Source organism: Crassostrea angulata, chromosome 4 (assembly GCF_025612915.1).
Source record: "Crassostrea angulata isolate pt1a10 chromosome 4, ASM2561291v2, whole genome shotgun sequence".
NCBI lineage: Eukaryota > Metazoa > Mollusca > Bivalvia > Ostreida > Ostreidae > Magallana > Magallana angulata.
In genome coordinates, this window is record NC_069114.1 from 22,792,457 (window position 1) to 22,805,534 (window position 13,078).

A 13,078-nucleotide genomic window follows, 5' to 3' on the forward strand; every position below is an offset into this window, starting at 1 on the left:
AAAATCGTGACCCCTGAACAAAAAGTGGGGCCCCAGTAGGGGTTTAGATTTTAACATATATAGGAAAATGTTTTAAAATCTTCTTCTCAAGAACTATAGTGCAACTGTTTTGGATATTACTATGCATACATGTACATCCTTAAATAATGTAGATTCAAAAAATTGTAACTCCCGGACAATTGATGGGCACCAAGAGGGGTTCAAAATTTAAACATTTTAAAAAACATAAAGGAAAAGTTTTAAAATTTTCTTCTCAAGAACTACAATGTTTTAGTTTGTGGAATTTCTATGCCTTCGCTCATGTAGATTCCTAATTGGTAAAATCGTGACCCCCGGACCAATACTGGGGCCCCAAGATGGGGTCAAAGTTTATTATAGAAATATAAAGGTAACGTTAAAATATCTTCTTCTCGAGAACTACAATGCCTCAATTTGTGAGATTACTATCATGCATACAACCTTGGATAATGAAGGTTCGACAGTTTTAAAATAGTGACCCCTGGACTAATACTAGGGACCCAAGATGGGTTTAAAGTTAAATGTAGAAGTACCGGTATATATGGAAAATGTTTAAAAATCTTCTTTTCGAGAACTACAATGCATCAGTTTGTCAGATAACTACGTAAGCACCCTCAAATAGTGTAGATTCGAAATTATAAAAGCTGTGACCTCAATCTAATACTGGGGCCCCAAGAGGTGTTCAAAGTTTAGCATAGAAATATAGAGGGAAAATGTTGAAAAATCTTTTTCTAGGGAACTATAATGCTTCAGCTTGTGAGATAACTATGCAAGCATCCTTAAATAATGTAGATTCCAAATAATTAAAACTTTAGCCCTGAAGTAATACTGTGGCCCCAAGAGGGGTTCAAAGTTTAACATATTAGAAAGATATATTGAAAATGTTTTTAAAAAGTTTTTCTCGAGAACTATAATGCTACAGTTTGTGAGATTATTATGCAAGGATCCTCAAATTGTGTAAACTCTAATGTAGTGGAACCAAGAGTTATCTTTCTTGATGTTCTGTACAGTCTGAGAGTTATTTCTCTTGAAGTGGAACTCTGCTACGTTCAGTTTTTCAGGTTGTGTACGTGCGGTCCTACCGCAGTGCTACACATTTTCATTCCTATGTTACTGTTTATGTTGTTCAAGCCAACCATAAACCTCGGACCATAACTGGGTCCCCAGAAAGGGGTTCAATGTTTAAAATAGAAAAAGCATATGCTACGAAATGTAATGTTACAAGGAACTGCTGTTCAGGTGAGCGATGTGGCCCATGGGCCTCTTGTTTCTATATGCCATACAAGAACAACTTTAACTAGATGCTGTCATTAGACAGTAATACCCGCACCATGTGTTTGCCCCTAAATAACACTGTTTTGTACCAGTTTAATTAAAAATGAAGGCTATATGCAAGCTCCGGTAATACAATTAAAATTTATAATCTTCCCATATGATATTTTATATACATCGTGACATGAGCAGCACTTTATGTGCAATTTGGGGTAGAACTGTTTGCAGTGAATTTTCAGTTAATCAATAATCTTAACATTTTATGTCATAGAAAATATAATGGTCTACATAATTATTACAAACAAAATTAAAAATTAAATTATGCCCCCTCCCCGTGGCGGTTGCCGGTTTTAGATTTGCTTCTGTGTGCCTACATGAACATCATCGTGTGCACAGATTTAGAGAAGGGGTGGGAGTGAGGGGTCCAGACCCCCCCCCATGAAAATTCATTTATATCAATTGTAAAATTACCAAAAATACACCTTGGACCCCAGACATGTAAACGCTCAAACCCAATGTGCTTCAATGTTAGGCAACATTATTTGGGGGGTAAATATTTAATCAATATTTAATATACTTTATTGTTCATCTCAATAGAAAGTATACATGTACATCACAATATGCAGGTGTCCTGCACCACCTTAAAGCTGTTTTTACCTGATGAAATAGTGCAAGTGGATTTGAAGAATGGGTCATAAAAATACATGCATGTTACAAATGAATGATCTTTGTCTGAAGTTACGTACACAACACAGGTCTGCATGTCTCATTAGCGGGTACTAGTTTTACCCAGCTCTTCGATTAGATGGGTTCACGTGTATACATACATGGGTGTTGCTAAAACGTGGAACGGAAAACGGAACGGAAAGCGGAATGGAAGGGAAAACGGAAAATCTTATCTAATGTTATTTACCTCATAGATTTGTTAATCATGCTAAAACGATATTCTTTATGTACCTTTTTAATTTTTTTAGAAAGATTAGCAATATTAGATTATTTATTCAAGAATATTTATTTCCTCAAAATTAACAGTACATGCATTGACCACTATATTCTGTCCCAAAATATCCTCGATTCACTTTTTGCTGTATATTTATATATAAATCAGGGTTCAAGCAATTCTCTTTTAGAAGCATTAAACATTCTCATTATTCTTTCTTTAAAACGTCCTCTCTAGCTTATCAGCTGGTATAAATACATGGCTAAAAATAAAGAAGTCTATGGGGTTTTGCATTTCAACAGACCTGGATGAAAGTGTTGAAAAACTGTGCAAGGTCTTCTGAGTGACTTCCAAATGGAGAAAAGATGTCAACATTTTCCATTATAAATCGTCCAAATGTGCTGCATGAATATTTTGGGATCGACAGACTATAGTCCCAATATATAATCGGAAAATCAAACCAGGCAACGTCTAGAGCTCTCTATTCGGATCATATGTATATAGCTGCTAAGATAAACAACTGCTTTATAATGCAAACGTAAACAAAATTGCATTGCTAAAAATACTAGTTTCACAAATTACTAGTTATACAAATTACCGGGTATTTTAATGTTTACTGTATCTTAATTTTTAATGTCGTCAGTCCTACGGTTTTTTTTCTTCCATCTCAATGATACTGTATCGTCTGTATGATAAAAGATCGTCTAGAACACCGAAAATTCAATTTTGATGTAAGTATATACATGTACATCATATTTGAAATATAAAAATACTCAAAACACGCATAAAACGCTTTCACTAACTGCGTATGTTACGCTGATATGCCAGCAATACCATATAAGAAAAATAAGTAAAAAGTTATAGCTAATTTGCTCGTTTATTCATGTTAATGTTTCACAATTCGTATACATTTGATTTTTCCGTTTCCGTACTCAACTAAAGCCGAATGAATACAATGCAATAATTAACAGACATTCATATGAATATTAACAAGATAACAACATGTTGATAATCATTCATTAGATATAAATAAAAGATACAAAGTAAATCGTTTCTGGCCAGTCTATACCCTTTTTAAGCGATAAACGTGATGATATTTTCCATTCCGTTCCGCTTTCCGTTCCGTTTCTGTTCCGCGTTTTAGCAACACCCATACATACATGTCTGTGTTTTCCGTATGCAGAAAAGGATTAGTTAAGATCAGCTAAAGGAATTCATTATTGTGTTTTAATTGGATTATCATTATGATGTTGACCAATTTAGGTAAGCATAATAGATGTAGTAGCAGTAGCACAATATAATGAGATGCCAGCATACATATATAAGTTCTACTTTCACTTTCTAAATGTGATCTCCCTTTGACAGCATACTGTATCATCATCTTTTAATATTTAAATAAGCTTATCATCGTTACCTATCCTATCGCATTTGTAAAGTTTCTGTCATTTTAGTTGCAAAAGTTATTTTTTTCATTTGTCAGACTGCATGCACTATTGAGTTGACCCCATATTGACCCTGTATAAACATTTTCTTATTAAATTTGTGTATTACACCAGTAGGTGTAGACACTTGTCATTTCTATATGAGTTATAATAGGAAGGAAGGAGTATTTCTTTCTTAATGTATTATAATGCATCAAATACAATGTAGGTCATGACCTTATGGGACTGTTCTGACTCCACGAAACAGGAAAATACGAAATATCTTCTAATGTCATTATGATGCATCAAATGGTGTTAAGTACATTAATGACCCCCAGGTGTTGTCTTTAACCCCCCCCCCCCTTTATGAAATAGGAAATGATATGATACACTGTATATTTTGTTAACTTCTGAGATCTGAGATACTCATCCCTAAACCATATAACTTATTTTTGCTCTTTGTGTCATTGCCCGTAAAATTGTATGTAGATTATGCCCCCTTGGAGACACCCTGACATTTTAGAACTAGAAATAATGATGTATTTTATCTTATTCATATGTTATACAGTAGTGTTTGATCCATGTGGGTAAATCCTAGCCTAATGATGTCACTGCTTTGTTTAGGAGACTTTACAATTGCCCTAAATAGGCGAATACACATGGAAGTGATGCATATAACATTTTGTTTATAAATCTTAAAAATTGAATTAAGCAATTTCCAAAATGTTAATGTGAATCACGAGAGAAAAGCAATCAAGAAATGATTTAAAATTTGCTACTGTACACATGTAAGAATGTATTAAGAAGACTGAATCTTTATAACCAGGTTAGATTGCGGCGGGGGGGGGGGGGGGGTGAATGTGGAGTATAAACATTTATAATTTGAATCATTTATTGTTATTAATTTTAACTTGTCAATGAATACTACTTATTGATCCCAAGGTAGAAATATGACCTCTGATCATATCTCAATAGATCATTTAATTGTCAATTATGCAAGGTGTAATATAATTTTTTTTAAGAATAACATTTTTTACCAGTTTATAAAAGTTTTTAGACACCCAAATTATATTTTGATTTTAATACATCATTCGACAAGGGAGGGGGGAGGGGGGGGAGGGGGGGAGAGAACAGTTTATATTTGAGTTTGTTTGGGAGTGGGGGTTCCAAGTCATATATTTGACAATTTTTTAATGTAATTTAAAATAAGACTAAGCCATACTACAGTCATGAACATGAATAGTATAGAACAAAACACAAACTAATACATGTGCATGTATATATACATAGGAAGTACATGTATTACAAAACAGATGATTGATCTATATCTGGGTTCTTAAATTGAATCATATACTGTAGACGTATTTTTTTCCACGGGGTCATAATTCCGCGGAATCAAAATATCAATTTAATCCGCGGGTAAAAATTTACGCGGATTCTTTGAATGAAAAAAAAAATCATTTGAATAAGTATTATTAAAATTAGTTCTGAGCGATTTTCATTACCTAGAATTTGTCCAACTTTGGACTTAAAGTGTAAGAACTGTTCACTGTGATTAGTAATTATCGGTTCTGCACTGATCGGTAGTCATTAGTTAGCCGTCAAGATGTTACGGCGCTGGGTAAAATCGTCTTGTGAAATACCACATCTTTAATTAATAGTAACTGTCAATGAGTTGATCAGTTTTATCACTTATAAGTCAATACCCGCTTGGGGCTATTTGTCGTCTGGCACGTGCCGTTATCTCAAGCTGGGAGAAGTTTAAATTTCATGCAAGTAAATTTACAGAAAATTCAAATCTTTAGGAGATTAAATTATTTATTAAGTGAATTCTCAATACAAAGACAGTTTGCATAGATAAAAACGATATACGCTGGGCATGCTGGGTACACATATATGCAAGTGTTACATGTATAGAATGTAGTAACTTTCAATTATCCTTTTTCATGTAATGCAATTTTAAAATTTCATTCCAAAATGCACTTTAAGTACACTGGGAAAAAATTCCACGGAAAAAATGTGCCCGCGTTCATAGCGTAAATTAATACCACGCGGACAAAAGTACGTCTACAGTATCATGTACATATTATATTAATGTTTCTTTGTTCAAGGCATTTAAGATGGTATGTAGGTCATGATCCCAAGTGCTCTTCCTGAAATTATTAAATATCATAAAAACCATTGAGATCCCCACCTTAATCCAAAGATATTATTCCTCCTTAGGTCATGCAGGCGCATCAGATCATTATGGCATGTAAGTCATGACCCTAAGGGGTCATCCTGACCCCCTTAAGAATCAGAAATTGTCAATTATCTTTAAATCATTGATGTTTGATAATCCTATCTCTATTTAATCTTTATTATTAAGTCTCCTGAATGAAATTTGGAGACTTATTGTTTTTGTACGGTTCTTAATACATGTATTATTATTCTTCATCTTCTTTTTCTTCTTTCCTGCTCTGAACTTGTTTCTCAGAGATGGCTGAACAGAATTGTACAAAACTCTAGGATATGATAGGCCTGCATATCTAGTTGTGCACCCTGGTTTGATTTTTCTCATTTTGGGTTAGACAACCACTTTTCGGGGGAGGGGGGTGTCAAAAGGGTGTGGGGTCTAACATTGAACCTTGTAGGAAGAATCGTAGACTCTATTGTAAATGGTAACTTGAAAGTGGACAAAGATAATAATATAGGGTTTTCATAATCATATATTGGCTGTTACTGGCAATATATAGGGTTTATTAGATCTGATCCCTGGGGTCATCCCCACTCCCCAGGAATTTGAAATTACCATATATCTCAGAAACTGTTATAATCATGACCCCTAAACCATATATATTCATGTTTCTGATGTCAAGGGGCATCAAATGTTATGTAGGTCATGGGCCCTGTGGGTGGTCCTGACCCCCCTTGAACAGGAAGTGCACAAATGTCTCGAAAACGGTTGAGATCCCCACCCCTTAACCATATATATTCTTGATCCTTAAAGGGCATCAAAAGGTATGTACCGGTAGGTAATGGGCCTCAGGGTTAAATTTAATTTTTCAAAACTGTAATGCACATCTATGGAACAGTTCCTATCATATCCCAAGATATGATTGTCTATCCATTAAATCATAAGAGGAGCTCTTGGATCAATGTTCGTTTTTTTAGTGATAAACGTCAATTTTCTGCTACTATTTGACTCCCTGGATGAAATTTAAATTTTTAAAACCTTATTGCACATCTATAGGACAGCCCCAATTATATCCCAAGATGTGACGTAGCTACTCCAAAAGTTGTAAGAGGAGTTCTGGGAACCATATTTTTTTGGCCATAAAACGTCATTTTTTGTTGCCCACTGATCCCCTTAATAAAAAAAAAAATTCTGGAACCTGATCAGGCCTCAATATGACACCCCCAATCATATTCTAGAAGATCATTTGGCTACTGCCAAAAAAAAATGACGTTTTTGAAACCAGTTTTTTTGTAGTTTTTTAGCCATTAAATGACCCCCAGGACAAAATTGAAAATTCCGAAACCTTATTGCGCATCTATAGGATACCCTAAAACATATTCCAAAAGATGATTTGTCTTCTGTTGAAAATGTAGGAGGAGTTCGAGGAAGAAGGTTTTTTGTGAAAAAACGTCATTTTTTACCAACTATTTGACCCCCAGGACTAACAGAGAATTTTTGAAACCTCTTTACAAAACAACATGATACCCCAAATCAAACTCCAAGAGTTCAGTTTGCTGGTTTATAAGATGTAAGAGCAGTTTGAGAAAGTAAAACGTGACGGACGGACGGACGGAACAGGGTAACAACAATATAACCGAACTTTCTTTAGAAAGTGTGGGTATAATTAGATTTAATATGCATAAAATCATCAAAGATGATATCAATCGAGAATTTATAGGCAAAAGTAAGTCACCGATGTACACACATTTAGGGTGATTTTTTATTTTATTGGACAAATTATCAACAAAGACATCGCAATTAGGATTAGACTTCTATATAGTGCACATGCTGATAATGTATTCTATTAAAGCTGTGTATACCAAAAGCCGTCTTCATCGAAACAGACACAATCGATCTTTTAAGAAAGGTAACAGTTCACCGGATATACATTGACCACGCGACGAATCAACACTGATCAAAAGGTGGCTGATAAAGAAAAGACATATGCATTGGCAATTTTTTTTATGCAAGGGACGCTGGCTTAATATACAATTACAGCTGTACTTAGGAATTAAATAATCAAGTTTTTTGACTGAAGAAGTTAAGTTTATCATTTATGTACATGTTTACACGTGATGTCGACTGTCTTTCTCCCGCTGTATTCAGGAACACGTATTTGTGTAAAAAAAAAATCGCTTGCATCTTTCCTTTCGTTTAATGCATTTCACCGTTTGACAAAAAACCCACAACTAGCTACTTATACATGTTATCGCTTATTCTACATAAAGGTAAAGGAATATATATTTACTTACATATGTAAAATGTTAACTTTGCCAATTAAATTTTTTTCTGTTTGTTAGCAATGTTCATGTATCTCATATTCTACTGCAATTGAATAATATCGTGGTACACAGAAATAATGTTTTTTAAAAATGCAGACTTTACTGGTAAATTCTATTGGCAAAATACTAAAAGAACTCAAGATTCCATGTACAGATTCAACTGACGTCGCAAACGTCATACTATGACGTCATTGATGATGCACGATGTAAGCATGAATACACAGTATAAAAGTACTAGATAAAACATGTTAAAGTTCACAGGGTTTGACATTAAGTTTTTGAATTATTAGACCAGTCGGGCTACCTCAGCAATTTTTCACTAGCCCTGACCCTTTTACCACTAGCCCTGACCAATTTTGACAAAAATAAACTAAAAGTAATGACAAACATAAAATATTAAATACCTGTTTCTGTTTTAAATTGTATTGGTTTATCTTTACCAATAATGAATCATTCAAACACTCTTTAAGATTTAATTTAATTCAAACTGTACTAATAATGATACAAGTATTCAATGGTTGGGACCATGCAACAAAACTTTAGGGAGACTTCCCTTACTTCTCCTTAACAGAGAAACATGGAGAAGTTTGAAAAATCGGGGAGACTTTCATAACTTGACAATTGCATAACAATAATGATGATATTCACAGATTTAAACTTTAATAATTTAAATTAGATTAGAAACAAGTCATTATGATTAAAAAATAAAACAAATTCTAAAAATTGAAAAAAAAATTATCAAGTTTATTTAATTTAAATTATTTGATGTATTCATACATTTTATAGATAAAATATGTTGTAATTGTGTTAACTAAAATGACAAATAAAATCAGCCTCTGTTTTTAGTGTATTCTGGTGGCATTAGCCCAACCCAACCATTATGTTGAGGATTATATTTTTTTAAAGAGATATTATAACTGTAAACAAAGGGTTTATGATTATTTTAGCATAAATTTGGCAGTGTTATTGGGTAATTACAAGTTACCAACAAATTCATTGTTATACAGAATCAACACTAGCCTTAAAGTAATTAACATCGTCTTGTACAGCGTGTGGTTGCATCACCCGTATTTAAAACCCCTAAAGATAAGACAGACTAGATTAATTAATCACAACAGGCATAAACTGAGTTTGTGAAGACGTCTTTAGAATTAAATAATTATCATTTTATTGCCCTTGGGTTTTTTTTACACGATTATATGAACTCCGTGTACAGGGCGGCTTGGACTTTTCGTCCGGAAGAAATTCTGGCGAAGTTACCGATCAAAAAGTGAGCATTTTCCCCACTTCATCCTCTAGGTTAGTCCTTGGGTTGTACTTAAATTACGGTTTGTAGAATTTATGCCTGTTAGGAAAAAAAAAAGTGCATGCTTTTTCTTCTATTGATATCAATATTACAGAAAAAGTATGTGCACACTTTTTTTTTTCACACGACCAGTCTGGCTAGTACACAGACATTTAACCCGACCGGACCTATCGTTTACTAGACAATGTCGGTCGGACGTGCCTTAGTGTCAAACCCTGGTTCAGTTTATATGCATTTCTTCCTCAAATATTTAATAAAGTGATGATTTTGTAAATAATCACAAATAATTCTTTATCATTATTAATTAAATTCTGCTATTTCAATAAAATGGAAGCAAATAATTACCCTAAAATAGAGTGGTCAGTTTTATTTTCTGTTACTAAAATTTTCACAAAATTTGTAAAATACACATTGGCCACACTTGAGTACCTCTACGAAATTTTGCAGGCAGAAGCATTTATGCAATATCTCTCAGTTTTAAAAGTTTCAAAAGGGTACTCAAGTGTGGCCACATTCAAATTTGGGAAATACTGCACTGCAGTAACTGCAGTAAAATCTACAATTTTCAGCTATTTTTAACAATCATAGTATGTTTGATGATGCGCATGTGCTAAACGATGGGGCCGAAGTGAAAAAATTTCATGTGCATAGAAGCAGAATATTGTGCCCTATATTATAAGTAATTACAATTTGTATTGTTTCAAACTTGAGTTTTGTGAAAAATTTAAGGCACATTTTGATGCTTCGTGGCTCTAGCTCTTTTGACCAGAAAAGCTCACTTGAGCTTTCAGCTCAGGTGAGCTAAAAACCTTAACCTCTCATTCAGCATCTAAAACCTATTGCTCAGATTCAGCATTCAATTGCAACAAATAAACATCAAAATGGTCATTGAGGTACTGTTATCTTACTTTTTCCTGCATAACTTGGAGGGCGAATTCCTGATTTCTTTATTGAAGATGCAGGAAGTTTAGTGGTCGTTGGAGTTGACACAGGAGTTGTCCTACCTGATCCCTCATCTATGACAGAAATCTGCGAGGGGAAAAATTAGTGAAAATTATTGTTGCATTGTTTAATTTGAACAGTATTAAATCAGATATCTACCATCCATAAGTGAATCAAAACCAATCAAATTATCAAAAGAAATAGTTTTTGAACTATTTTTTTTTGTTAAAAAAAGGATTACTAAACAAATTTTGTCACCTGAGACTGCCTGACAAAGATACCATGATTTGGATCACAGGAAAAGTATGTCTTCCCTTGAACTGTTCCATTGTTTTTCCCTTTTTCCTCGTCCAAAATGACACCTATCCACTTTCCTACCAAAATCACATATTGATTATACAAACTATTAAGATTGAAACAAATAAAATACAGCGAAGAAACATCAACAACAGATGCACATGCATACCGGTACATCAACGCTTCTGGGAGATTCACATTTTGCATATTTAAGTCTTTGGGATCCTATTGTGCCCAGCCTTAGATTGATTATGACTGTACCATTATGATAACTGTTTACATTTCATGGAGGTTTGTGGTCATTATTTTGCTCAGTTTACTAATGACATTTTTCAATACATGTATAACCAGTATATGTACAGCTGGAGATATAGATTCTCCCCAATTTGCTACATTGCAGTTGTATGAGACATATTCTAACTGTGGTGAGATCTTGTCCCAAGACACATTTAGTCGAATATTACAGAAAATACATGTAAATGTAAAGTCATGCAGATTGATTTGATTAATAAAGCAAATTATTGTGATGCAAGTATAGATTTCAGAATACGAAGGTTTTTACATGGTTAAAAAAGTTTAAACAAATTTTTTGAATTATTTTATTTATTTACACTAGACTTTGACCCGTGCACTCACAGGTCGACATTGCATATCAGACATTTACAAAATAGGTACAGTGGAGCCTCAGTTATCCGGACACTTTCGTTCCCAAGTCCAGTCGTCCGGATAGGTGAAGCGTCCGGATATCTGAAATGTGTCTATTGTTGTCATGAATGATAATGTATTTGTATTGCCCCAGTCACACATTCACGGATTAAATGCCGGATTAGCTTCGGAAGCGATCCGAAATAATTCGTGGCGATATGTATTGACCCGTGGCTTTTCCGTCTGTTATCGTATCCAAACGTAGCAATACTTGTATAGCTGCGACAATTTTTGAACATGTTCAAAATTCCACTACGGATGAAACCACAGTAGTACTTCCCAAGGAAAACTCACTACACCGTTTTGGAACGTAGAAGTCCGTTTCAACTCTGTATAAATCTGAGTAACTCGTATGTATCAATTTGTATCCATTCCTTAGTGCATCCGTACTAATTCCGTATCATTAAATTTTCCGGTTCAACCTTGGAAAATATTCCGTAGTAGAACCTAGGAGTTGATCTGTGAATGTGTGACTGGGGCATTAACGATTATTTGATTTTCCGGTGTCAACCGTGGACAATATTCCGTAGTAGAACCGTGGAGTTGATCCGTGAATGTGTGACTGGGGCATATACAATGGCTAGTGTTGATACCAGTTTTTTTGCCTTTCATACCATATAGCAACACATGCTAGAGTTGTCTGTTGATATGAACGTTTTTAGATATAAAGAACTCTGTTTTATTTTATTATCTGTCATGAAATATTAACCGGACAATAATGATAACCGAATCTAGCTAAATTCTTTGTGTCCAAGTGTGGTATGTGTGTGATACACTGTTGTTCGCAATTTTCCAATTTTTGAAAGTGATTTGGGAAGTCAGTGTGTTTATACAAGCTACTCATGAGGGTCTAGCACGTAAAAATGTTTGAAACTTAATTGACAGGTGTAATCTTTTGTACTGAGTAGGGTATCATCAAACTTTACCGTCCGGATAAATGAAGCAAGATTAGTAGTAAATCAGTGTTTTGTGGTATAAATAGACTGTCCAGATCCGGAACGCGGAATTCTGGATAAATGAGACAAAATAACGTATCAAAAAATCGGTTCCCAAATAAAATCGTCCGTAAACTGAAGCGTCCGGTTATCTGGCGTCCAGATATTTGAGGCCCCACTGTACATCGACACACCTTATTATTGACATTTACTTAACAAAGCTACAAGCCTACAATAATGCTATTAATTTCACTACATTTTCCTTAGTTTGAATAATCTAACTGTGTCTCAGGAAAGGCCCTCACCACAACTAGAATACCTCCCTTATACCTGTAATGTAGCAGAAAATTGCAGAGTCACTCCGAAACGATTTTGGAGAAAGTTAATGAATTGCCTTGAAAAAAACCAGTCAAATTCATCACAACAAACCTTTTTGAGACTGCAAATACCTTTCAAAAAAAATTTTTTATCCATAGAATGGAAGAATTCAACACCTTTTCACTAACGTACACGTATTTTCTTTGTAAAACTGGGTCCGTAGGACATTATTCATTTATACGATAAAACATATTCTATCTTAACTCTCCTAACAAACATAATGTAACGTTTTTGCATGTAATCAAATACTTTTTGTCATCACGAAGACAAAAGTAAGTACTTAGTTGAAATGTATATTTGTTATTTCATACTTTCTCTCATAAGAGATCATTAAAATATATGAACAGAATATATACCAAAAGTC

The 13,078-nt window shown here is 34.1% G+C and overlaps 1 protein-coding gene across 2 annotated transcripts in view; it reads right to left on the reverse strand.

Moving 5' to 3' along the window:
* The window catches only part of LOC128179745 (dynactin subunit 1-like), a 263,574-nt gene that overhangs the window by 235,122 nt on the left and 15,374 nt on the right, over positions 1-13,078 (reverse strand). For both annotated transcript variants that reach the window (XM_052847306.1, XM_052847304.1), the window contains exons 3-4: positions 10,658-10,773; positions 10,366-10,486 (exon numbers count right to left, since the gene is read on the reverse strand). In XM_052847306.1, the coding sequence (XP_052703266.1) occupies positions 10,366-10,486; positions 10,658-10,773 (237 nt within the window). The remainder of the gene's footprint in view (positions 1-10,365; positions 10,487-10,657; positions 10,774-13,078) is intronic.